A 12,210-nucleotide genomic window follows, 5' to 3' on the forward strand; every position below is an offset into this window, starting at 1 on the left:
GAGCTGTACAGGAACAGAAACCATCCGGATCAATTTCTCCCACCCAAAGGTACTGTAAAGTTAAGGACTTACCTCTTGTTGCATAGCCTTAGTTGCTTTCTGTTGAGACTTGTCTTGGTTGCCCTTGCAGAGTTGCTAACCGCTTTGCCCCTCACAAGCCTCACAGCTTGTGGCCCTTCAAGGGATTTTATTTCTACAAACTGGTCTAAAAACATTGTGCAATATTTTTACTTACCTGCAAATAAGATCTTCAGCTCCCCTAGAGCCTTTACCTTACCCGCCCACCCACCATGAAAGGGTTACATCTACTTGGCAGGTTTAAAAAGTACTTACCCGTTTATGAATTATTTGTTAACCTTAGTTTTATTCCCTAATCTAACCTTTGCACCAAACTCAGCATTACTCTATATGTACCAGTGATAAATCAATGTCCAGTGTCCTAGCTATTTAAATCACCTGAGGGTGTAGGAGGCATCTGTGTTCCATCCCCAATGGGTAGCATCGGATTTAGAGAAACAGAGTATGTTTTGAAGTGTATTATAATTGTTCCAGTTTTGCTCCTTCGCTAGAAGGCTAATATAACTGACTTAAATGAATTAATTGTTTAATCAAGAAACATTGAGTGTAACCGTTTATTTGAATAACTGTCACTGTGAAACAGTGTTACAACCCTATTGCTCACACTAACCCCTCTTGAGATAAGCCTTGCTGCTCAGCCACACGACCAACCTGTGCAGTACAGCCTTATACCAAAGGTTTGACTTCTATTGCCAGGAGGTCAAGGATGTTGTAGTCTTCCAAAGAATACTGCACACAATCTTGCCTAACAAGTGATTTGTATCATACAACACAAGACCAAGATTCCAGAAAAATTCACTCGAAATAAGCATTTATCCAGGAGTAATGCGATGTGCCTGCAAGGTCTGAGGCTCTTGCTTATTCATACTTCTGGATATCAAATAAGCATTAGTACCCACTGTGATGAATATAGTGATTTCACCACTGTCTCCCTGGGGCAAATCTCTCCCCATGTGGCCTGGGAAGGGCAGCCGCTACCTGATCCCCAACCATAGGGATGATGCCCGAATGAGGACTAGATCGGGGGAAGACAACCCCCATGGGAGTACAGTGGGCTCGCTCTATGGAACGCAGTATCCGCGCCAGTCAATGGCCCTTACACCCCCTTATTACATTCCTAAGAACTACACCTTCCCTAATGAACTATGAACTCATGGGTTGTACTTATCCTACCATTCCCCTAAAACGTACTGAGACAAGGAAGAATAGGAGTATCCAGAATGAAGGTCACTTTCCAGCACTTTGACGAGGAAGATCCCCAATGACTCACAAGGGAATAATAAGATCAGAACTGTGACGAGGGAGATGAATGGAAGAATAAGGATGACCTATATCAACAACATACAGCAGTCTTGTCTTCCCCAAAACCCTATTGGTCAGAGCCAGTATAAAAGCAAGGAAAGACTCAGGCAGTGTGAGAGACGGCCCTCCCTGGAGGACATTGCTGCAGGATGTGTGGCAGAAGAGAAGGAACTGTGGACTGCCGTTTCATCCAGAGAAAAGTGGAATCATTGCACCCCACATGAAAGCAAGCAAGCTAATAAGAATCCCTTTAAAGGAGAAATGAAACCACAATAAGCAACTTTCAGGTGTGTGAATCTATACAAAAGGCAGATAAGAAAAGCCCAGGTGGAATAATATAATAGGCAGATGGAAGAGTAGAACATGTGAACTATCAAACCTGGAGATGAGAGCAAAGCACATGCCAGAATAAGCCCTGGCAGGAGAGTACACCAGGTGGATACAAGTTATAAGCATGTGTGTGTGCAAAAGCCTGAGCAGGAAGGTATACCAGCCATGGTCAAGATGAACAAGTTACTTTCTTACCTGGTAACGTTCTTTTGATGGGATGTTCCGCCGACGTATTCCACATCTATGACAGACTCACAAAGCAGTACCAACGTAAGGAGGTAGGAAAACAATTTAGAATTTTAGAATGCCCAATTAAAATTGCAGAATAGAGGACCGCCTTGCCATAGGCCAAATCTTGCCCATGGATAGAATCCAGGGAGTAGTGTTTTACAAAAGTATGGACAGAGGCCCATGTGGCTGCTTCACAAATGTTACGAATGGGAACACCCCTCTGCAGGGCAGTAGAGGCAGCCACACCCCTAGTAGAATGGGCCCGTAAGCCTACCGGATGGTCCTTACCCGCCAAGCGGTAACATTCAGAAATTGTCAAGATGATCGATCTAGACAAAGTCTGTTTAGTAACAGCTAGTCCCAAACGTCTTCCAGCATATCCTACAAAGAGCTGATCGTACACTCTGACCCGGGACATGCGTGAGATGTAGAAACTTAAAGCTCTCCTAGGATCCAACCTATGGAGCCTCACCTCTTCCTTACCAGGATGCAGAAGAGGATAGAACGCCGGAAGAATGACCTTCTGTCTTAAATGAAATTCCGACACAACTTTCGGAAGAAAAAAAGGACGAACCCTAAGGACAAACCTGTCCTTATGGAACACTGAAGGGTGGCTTAACGGAAAGTGCCTGCAACTCACTCACTCTGCGAGCGGAAGTGACAGCAAATAAAAATACAGTTTTCAAGGTCAACAGTCTCAAAGGACAAGAATGTAAAGGCTCTAACGGAGCTCCCATTAGGAATTTTAGAACCAGGTTCAAATCCCAACTGGGAACCTGGAAAGGTGACGGTGGTAACACATTAGTGAGCCCTTTCAGAAACTGAGAAATCAAATACATTTTAAAATAAGAACACTCCTCAGACGAGCGCTTAAATATAGACAGCGCCGCCAGGTAACCCTTAACGGTACCCATTTGCAGGCCCTTGTGGGCCAACGAAAGCAAAAAAGACAGAACCACAGGAATGGCACATGAAAAAGGATCCACATTCTTAACCCTGCACCAGTCGCTGAACTTTCTCCAACGGCAACGGTACAGGGAATTCGCTGCAGGCCTTCTGGCCGAAAGCAACATCTCCATCACGTCTTCAGGGAGGTCTCAATCCTTATACCTCAACCTTTCAGAAGCCAAGCATGAAGGTTGAGGGACTTAACCTCTGGATGGAGAACATGAACCTCCCCTCCCGTGAGAGCAGATCGCCTCGGTAGGGAAGACTGCGGGGAGGGCAGCTGGACAGGTCGAGAAGGTCCGGGTACCACGTTCTCCTGGCCCATGCCGGAGCAATGAGGATCATTCGGAAACCAAACCTCCCTAACCTACGCAGCACTTGCGGCATGACGGGAACTGGAGGAAACACATACAGCAGTGGGAAGGAGCACACCACTACGAACGCATCCCCTAAGGCTCCTTTTGGAGGACATTCTCGCGAGCAGACTCTTTCGCACTTCCGGTTGACACCGGTGGTGAAGAGATCCACTTGTGGGGTCCCCCAAAGGGCAAAGATCTCCAGGAGAATCTCCTGAGCCAGCTCCCACTCATGAGAGACTGCTCTGCCTGCTTAGAGCGTCCGCCGCTGCGTTTTCGTCTCCGGCCAGATGAACTGCTGAGATCGAAATTTCCTGCTGGATGGCCCAGAACCAGAGCTGCATAGCCTCTCTGCACAGAGGGAGACATCCTGCCCCCCCCCCTTTTGATGAGGTGGTGCATGGCCACTGTATTGTCCGTCAGAATCGGGACAGTCATCCCCCACACAGATGGCAGAAAAGCCTTCAGGGCTAGCCTGACGGCCCTCAGCTCCAACAGATTGATATGGGGTTTGGACTCCGACAGAGACCAACGACTGTTGACTGTCAACTAGTCGGCATGAGCTCCCCATTTTGTGAGGGATGCGTCCGTCACGATCGTCACCTCCGGCCAGGGTAGCCAAAATGGACCCCGGCCCAATCATCAGATTGCCTTCGACGGCCCACCACAGAAGATCCTGGGCGGCACCTGAACGGGATCTGGCATACTGCCGGAGGACTGTGACCAATGCATCTTGAGAGCCCACTGCAGAGATCTCATCCGCAGCCTGGCCTCTAGCACCAGGAGAATGCAGGATGCCATGAGGCCGAGCAACCTCAAGAACTCGAACGCCGGGAGACTCTGGGCATGTTGAAACTTGTTAACCATCTGCAGAATGTGATGAGCCCTCACCTGGGGAGGAAAACGCAGCCCCAGGGATGTGTCGAGCACTGCTCCGATGTACTGGAGCTGCTGGGTAGGTGTCAAGTGGGACTTATTTAAGTTGAGGGAGAAGCCCAGCCGTGAAGGGAGTGGCAGGTGACTGACAGATGATCCAGGACTTGCTCGGGAGAGCGCGCCCTGATCAACCAATCGTCCAGGTAGGGGTAGACTTGAATCCCCCTTTCCTGAGATACACTGCCACCACCACCACCATGAGCTTGGTGAAGACCCTCGGCCGGAGGTCAATCCGAACGGCAGGACCCGAAACAAAGTGCGAGTCGCCAACCGCGAACCTCAGGTACTTCTTGTGCTTGGGATGAATCAGCACATGAAAGTAAGCATCCTTGAGGTCGAGAGACACCAACCAGTCCTGAAGTTGAAGGGTCTGAAGGACTTGAGAGAGAGTAACCATCTTGAACTTGTCCTTCCTGAGGAGCTTGTTCAAACCACGCAAGTCCATGATGGGTCTCACTCCCCAGTCTTTTTTCAGGATCAAAAAATATGGGGAATACCATCCCTTGTTCCTCTCCGCTAAAGGCACCAGTTCTATGGCGCCTTTCTCCAGCAGGGATTTGATTTCCTGCCCAAGGAGAAGATCCAGACTCTTCAAACAGATTCCCTGATGGATTGTCGTGAGGCCTCTGCCGGAAAGGAAGACAGTAGCCATGGGCTATGATCTCCAGAACCCACACATCTGAAATAAATGCACGCCATTCTACAAGATGCTACGCCAGCCATCCCCCCCAACCGGCGAACCATGGGACATGGCCTCATGACTGAGCTGAAGCGACTCCAGCAATGCCTGAGGGCAAAGAGGCAACTGCCCGAGCAGCCTTGGCACCTCGAGTACCCCGTTTTCCACCTCTGGTACTCCTACGTTGGCCCCTTTGACTGGCCGCTCCCCTCGATCTACCAAAAGACTAATCGAAAGGAACCTCCCCTCCATTGCTGTCCCCTAGGACGAAAAGGCAGAGGATGGCAGACTGCAGCGCTCAACGATTTCGCTGCAGCCTTTGAGGTCTGCAACCTCTCAAGGCTCTCGTCAGCCTTGCTGCCAAAAAGATGGACACCATCAAAGGGCATGTTGAGAAACCAGGCTTATACGTCAGGAGCAAACCCAGACTTCTGCAACCATGCAAATCTGCGCATCACGGTGCTCGCCGCCATGGACCGGCTGACACAGTCTGCCATGTCCAGACCTGATTGAACAGATTCACACATGGCATCCTTGCCATCCTGAACGAGGGCAAGAAAACAATCCTGTTCCTCCCCTTCGGGAATATTTTCGGCCGCCAAAGACACACAATTCCACAGAGTTTGAGTGAAATGTGACAAGGCACACACAGAGTTGGCTGCGTGTAAATCCATACCCCTGAAGAAAACACTTTCTTCGCCCAGCCATCAAAACGATTGTCGTCCCTATCAGGAGGGATGGCAGGATACAACGCCTGCTTTGCCGTGGCCATAGCCTCCTGCACCACCAAACTCTCCGGAGTGGGGTGCGTCGTCAAGTAGCAAGGGTCGCTACTGGCTGGACGGTATTCTTTCGGCAACGACTTGCTCACTGCCGGGAGACTCTCCGGAGAAGTCCAAGCCGCCGCCACCCTTCTCTGTAAAGCGATATGAAATGGCAGCACCGGGTCAGTGGGTGGACCATGGTCAAGGATATCTGTCATGTCATCCTGCATAAAATCCACCTCGACAGGAGGCGCCTGTACGAAAATTCAGCATGCGCACCAGGCACAGGCCTGCCAAACTCTACCTCCAGGGAGGTATCAAGACCACTGGCATCATGCAAAGACTAACGCAGATCTTCCAACAGGCTATGACCAGATAACAGGTCGTCAGGAACCTCATTAGGTACTAAAACTTCCTCAGACCCTTCATCCACCTCAGAGATATAATCCAGAGGCTGGAATAAATCCCTGGATGAGGGCACAGAAAAAGGTTCAAATACAGGCCTCACTGACTTCTTCAGGGCCTTCCTCAGAGTTTTCACTGATGCACGGAGTACCTCCGGTAAAGCCTCCACAAAAGGCGTTGAGGGCTTCGACGGAATCTGTGTCGACGTCGAGCGTGGCGCCAATGGCTTTGACACAGGCCTCGAGGGCGGTGCCCCGAGTGTGTCCTTCGACGGCCTCGGCGCCGATGGCGTCAACGACTTCCTCGGAGGCAGAGCCTCGAGAGAGAGACCCTTGACGGACATTGCGCCAATGGCGTCAACGTCTTCTTAGAAGACCTCACAGGTTCCACCGGTCTCGAGGGCGTCAAGGACCGGGACCTGGAGTGGACATGGCTAAAGGGATCCACCTTGTCTGATCGGGACCTCGAAGGCTCCCGATGATCGCGCTGAAGGCATGCGAGCGGTGGCCCTAGCACGTTCCCTGCCGGCTTCTTTCAAAGGCGGGGACGGAACAGAGCCCTGCGATTGGAAAATCACCATCATCTCTGTATGAAATGCATCCCATTCCGCAGGAGAGGAATGCTTGTTGGGACAAGCAACCCGCCGTATGGCGGAATCCTCAGACGAGGACGGGGAAGGCAACCGGTGATGGCGCTTCCGCGAGTGCCTCGAGGAGGCAGAGGAATGGCGGGAACCACTCCGGGACCGAGACCCCTTTGGCTTACGCCGATGACGTGGAGAGTCGCCCCTCGAATCGTCAGTCGAAAGCCCAGCAGATTTCAACTTTCAGGGTTTGGAAACCCTACCTACAGTAAGCTTCTTCCGCTCCTGCAAGGCCTTCGTCGTTAACGACTGGCAATCGTCACAGTCATCGGCGGCGTGGTCCTCGCTGAGGCACCAGAGGCAGACGTCTTGCGGGTCCGTAATTGACATCTTGGAACCGCAGTCCCAACACTTCTTGAATCCCAACCGCGGGGTAGAAGAAGACAGACAAGATATCTTCATAAACACCCAGTTCGAAGTACCGATACAAGTAACAGAAGAACCGAGGCGTGCCAAGATCTCCGAAGCGAACACGTTTGCAGAAAATTGGAACTGAGGCTACGGGTGTCGTGCATCCTACTTATAACATCCAGTGACGTTGGCTCGATGGAGGGCCTAGAGGACAGCGTATCAACGTCATCGACGCAGACGCCGATAATTTTCCGAAGCAGCACAGCTGTGGTGATTACCTGTCAGATGTGGAATATGTCAGAGGAACCAATCCCTTCAAAGAACAGTGTATAATAGAAAGGCAAGCCAAGAAGTCCTGATGAAAGTACATCAGGAAAAGGTTGTAATAATTAAAAAGGACAGGAAAAACTTTAGTACACCAGGTATCTAAACAAGACAAAGATTAATAACCAAGTTAGTTTCTTCTAGTTGTATTTTGAGCAATAGAGTCAAGGAACGGACAATGCTGAAAATAAATAAGAAATCCAGGGGAAGGACGCCACCCTCTGGAACCAGCAACTCTATCCTTTCGGAGCTTTTTGTGTTAAAGTTGTGCATTTCATTTTTCTGAACATTTATTCACCACTAAAGGCTAAAGACATCCCTTTTCACCTTAGAGTTGTTTCATTAGAATGTGAGAGCCAGAATAGTATTTTGGACACAGGATGCTTTTTTGTGGACATTCTGACCACTGACAGATCCTTAGATTTCGTTTTAAGTAGGCAAACGCCTCTAAAGCAGGGACAAAGGCCTTTCCCAAACCCTTTTTTACTTTAATTTAAAAAGTCTTAGACCAAAACTATGGAACCCCTGTGTCCGTGTCTCGTTCCTGGCACCTCACACCACCAACCAATAAGATTGCATAACTAGTTGCATCAGAGCCTGTTCATATAAGGCACTTGAACTCATGCCTAAATTCCAGTTCAGGAATAAATGTTAAATCATTCCCTAAAGCTACTGCCTCAAGATATAAGTCCTCTCCCTAACCTCGTACAAACTCCCACTCCAGGTCTAGCATTGATTTTCCATTCTGCATCCCAAAAATGTTCCAATTGACCAAAATCTACCTCAACGTCTGTGAAAGCAAATGATAGAGAACATATGCGGTAGCAGGAGCAAGTTCTTAAACCACTTCACAAAAGGGAGGCGTTAAATAACAAGTGGATCTTTGGTGAAATCTAACATGGATAATATTCCATTAACACAATCCTATAGGACTAGATTATTGCAGGTCATACCTCTTCCAACTGAAATTCACTTCCTGTAAAGCCACCACCGATGTCCAATGTATTCATTTTAAAGCCAAGTTCTTCCTAAAGAGAAATAAGACTGGTTACACAGTGACATTTCAAAATCATGTACTTTCTTCATGGAATCATGTAGTTTGAACAAGTGCAGAGAGATGGACTAATGAAAATATAAAAACTAGGCAATGGCACTTAAGATGGATTTTCATAATCAGGACAGAGTATTAGAGGCGACTGTGGCAGGTCAGACAGAGTAGGCAGACAGAGGCATAGTTCGATACCACTTCTTTAGGTAAAGAAAAAACTGTCATAATCCCTACTTCTAAAACGAGTTCTGTAAGCTACAAAATAACAAAAAGGTGCTCATCAGGAGGTCTCACAAACTGCAGTCGGTACTCTAACCTAAGATGACGGAAGGATGCTAAACTACAGCTCAGTTAAGGGTTAGTTCAACCCAGTAAGTAGTGGTGGATGGTTTCGGACCTTCACCCCAGAGTACGAAGAGACTTGTGTCTGAAAATATTATATTTTCAAAAGAAAAATGTTTTTAATAACAGGAACTTTGAGAGACAATGTCCTCATCCAATCATAGGAATGTATCCCTTCTCCATGGATACACAGATTTACACCGGATGACTCTGTACTCTAAAGTCCAAGAATATTTGTTCCTGGGCCCTCCCGGGCACTCACGGCTAACGCTCTCGTGCATACACCTGGGGTTCCTTGGTCTGGTTCACATTTATTTTAACCTTCCAGCGGGGTTTGGTGCTTTTCTGGGCGGATCTGTCCCGGTTTGTTAAGATTTCTTAGCCCCGTCCTGGGTATGGTCTCGGTAGGGCACTTGCAGATCATGGGCTTATCTAAGCCCTTCGGTAGCGTTGCTTCAAGCGGTTTCGTCCTGCTGGGAGGGTTGGCGCCTGTGCTTCAGGATGCCGGTACCTTCAGTCTTCAGTGGTGGTGGCGTTTCCTTTCTCAGAACCCCCTGGCTCAAGGATACACCTTCGTCCAAGCTACAGTATTCACTGCGCTGTTTCAGGATGCCACCCACCACAGCCTCAACTTCGTACTCTGCTCCTCCCTTGCGTTGTTCTGCGAGCCTGCATTCCTAGCTTTACAGCAAATTCTCTCCCATCTATGAACAGGGTAATTTGAATTGGTAGCTGAGCGGCACAAGTGCCAATTTTATAATAAGAAAAATCTTTAACTGCAACAAGTAGGTTGGAGCGGTGGGTACGGGGGGGCGAGATATGCAGGCAGGGGAGGCCTTAAGGAGGCGGGGCTTAAGCAAGCTGCGAAGCCCGTGAGGTTCAGAACTGCTCTGAACAGGAGAAGTAAACACTAGAAACTGAGAAACCTAGGAGTGGTCTCACTTACCAATGCCCAGGGATCTGTCATCCAGGTGGCCAGGACTATTGGATCCAGTTCCTGGGGGTGAACCAGTGCGGGAGGATCCCCTGGATGGGGGTCCTCGGGGAGTGGAAGTGGGACACCGACTGTGATATGCTGTATTCCCTTTCACAACTTTTCCCCCATAATACCATGTAGGATACTCCGCAACACTACCCCCTGCACCTCCCCCCATCCCAATACAAACACTTTCTCACGACATGCAAGACAAAGGACTAACACCAGAGCCGTTTACCCAACATGTCCCAACACAAGGGTCAGGGAAAGTCAGGCAATTGACCAGAATCGCACACACCGGACGGCTCTTTCCCTTCCCCACAGAGATAAAAGGTGGAGCACAAGAGCACACTAAGAGCCAGGCAGGCCGCACGACGAGGCGGTTATCCAAGTACAGCAGCTGAGGAGGAGAAAGGTAGCAAGAAGCGAAGGGGTAAACAAGGAGATAAGCGACCTTGCTGTTTCCGACCCAAACCGCAAAGCCTCTGTGAAAGGAATCATAAGACCGCGAACAATAGCCAACGTGTGTTGCAGCAGATGTCAACGGTACACAGAGCTCTCCTACACTGAACCAGGACAGGGAGAAACGCTTGCTACCGTGGTGCCGTCCTGGACTCCAAAGACGAGAAAAGCTAAGCGGTTCATCACAGCCGGTGATTCGAAAGAGGACCCAATAAGAAACCGCATAGTGTTTAACAAAAGTTTGCGAACGGTAATTAAAAGGAAATCAAATGACTTAACTCTTGAGGAGAAAACCAGCTACAGAGGGGTCGGGCACCACTTGGGTGCTCACTCAGGAGACTCTGCTTAATTCCCCTACTGTTGGAAACTACCAAAACCAGAAGGCTGTAGGAGAGCTGGAAGGAGCCGATGAGTGGTCATACAGCAGTCTAGCAAAACCCTCTGTACAGTCGAAAGTCTTTGACCGGCACGTAATTGAAAAGCTAAGGGAGATGAATCCTGCATAGTGAAAAAAAAGTGAGAATGACCTGTGTGGTTGAAAGAGTTATCCCGGCGGAGGGATGCCGACAGAAGGGGACGAAGCATGATGCCCCAATGAACATTGTGAGACAAGAGTGAACCAGACGAGAGGATGTCTACAGTGGATTGTTTAAAAAGACATTAGGACTTGTGAATACAAAAGGTTTAAGGATCTTTGAATACAGGTCATAGTAAACCCGACAGAGGGAGGCTGAAATTCGAGAGTAAAACCCATAGTGAACCCGATGGAGGGAGGCAAACAGTTGAGAAGGATCTGAGCCCGGACGATGGGGATCCAGGGGTGAAAAGCCATCACCCAAAGACATAAATGCAACAAAATTAAATACAAGCCATAGTGAACCCGACGGAGGGAAGCTGACATTCGAGAGGGGCCTGAGCCCGCAAGACGGGGACCCAGGGGTGAACCATCATCACCCTAAATGAATGAGAAAGTAACTTTTTGTTTGTAATTTTGAACACATCAGGTCTTCATAGGTAAGACACCTTTTGTATAAAAGATACTTGCCTATCAAAGAACCTGATACCTGAGAAGAGAACTATCGTCTCATGCCAGGAAAACTCAAGAGTGCGCTGTGCTCAGGAGTCCAGCCTTGTCCTGTGCTCAAAACATGGGGAAGGGACACCCCCGGCAACCACATCCTGACTTATAATTTGTGAACACTTCGTTCTCTCTTGTGAATACTATCTCACACTCTTTTTGTATTAGTTGTAAGGATTGGCAACAGGTTTTTCTTAATATAGGCCCCTTTATTTGATAAGACGCCACTAGGACTGCCTTATTATTTAATGGTCGTAGCTTGCTTCCATCTTAGATTAGGAGTTTTTCCAAATTACATACACAGTTTAATGAACACCCTTGAACTGTGATCACTTGTGTCCGTCTTTAGTGTTGCCACCATGAGTTCCTTACAAACCCCAGGCCATAAGTGACAAACCAAGAAAGCTGGCGTGCAAAACTCGTGATGGCGTGACCACGAAGCAATCATGATGGGCAGGCTGCTCACCCAACAACGCCGACACCACCCGAGGGAAGAAGCAGCAAACGGTCTATGTACAGAGAGAGACAGAGACCGTGAGATATTTATTCTGTTTATTTGAAGAGATGGGTTTGGAGAGCTTTATGAAATTGAAAGTCTTTTTCCTAATTTCCAATTCTATCCCCCACTGCCAGCCAATGAAGCGACCGACGTAAAGCTGAAATAGGGGAGAATTTTGCCACTCCAAAAACCAGTCTAACCGCTGCATTTTGCGCCCTCTGAAATCGTTGCAGATGTTTATGTGGAATGCCTGCTCGTAGGCCATTACAGTAATCCAACTGGGAATTCACCAGGGCGCCCGCTAAGGTGGCATGGTGTTCAGAAGGCTCAAAAGAGGACATGCCGCAGTGAGCATAAGGAGTAAAAGACAGACTGCACTTTGGCCCATACCTGCCTTTTTACAGTGCAGATTGTCCTGCCAGATGCAACCAAAGTTTTTAATTTTGTTGGCAAAATTC

General features: G+C 48.6%; 1 protein-coding gene across 2 annotated transcripts in view; it reads right to left on the minus strand.

Moving 5' to 3' along the window:
* AZIN1 (antizyme inhibitor 1) overlaps positions 1 to 12,210 on the minus strand; it is a 1,159,916-nt gene that overhangs the window by 544,132 nt on the left and 603,574 nt on the right. For both annotated transcript variants that reach the window (XM_069621462.1, XM_069621463.1), the window contains exon 8: positions 8,301 to 8,375. In XM_069621462.1, the coding sequence (XP_069477563.1) occupies positions 8,301 to 8,375 (75 nt within the window). The remainder of the gene's footprint in view (positions 1 to 8,300; positions 8,376 to 12,210) is intronic.

Source organism: Ambystoma mexicanum, chromosome 5q (genome assembly GCF_040938575.1).
Source record: "Ambystoma mexicanum isolate Mex_15411 chromosome 5q, UKY_AmexF1_1, whole genome shotgun sequence".
Taxonomy (NCBI): Eukaryota; Metazoa; Chordata; class Amphibia; order Caudata; family Ambystomatidae; genus Ambystoma; species Ambystoma mexicanum.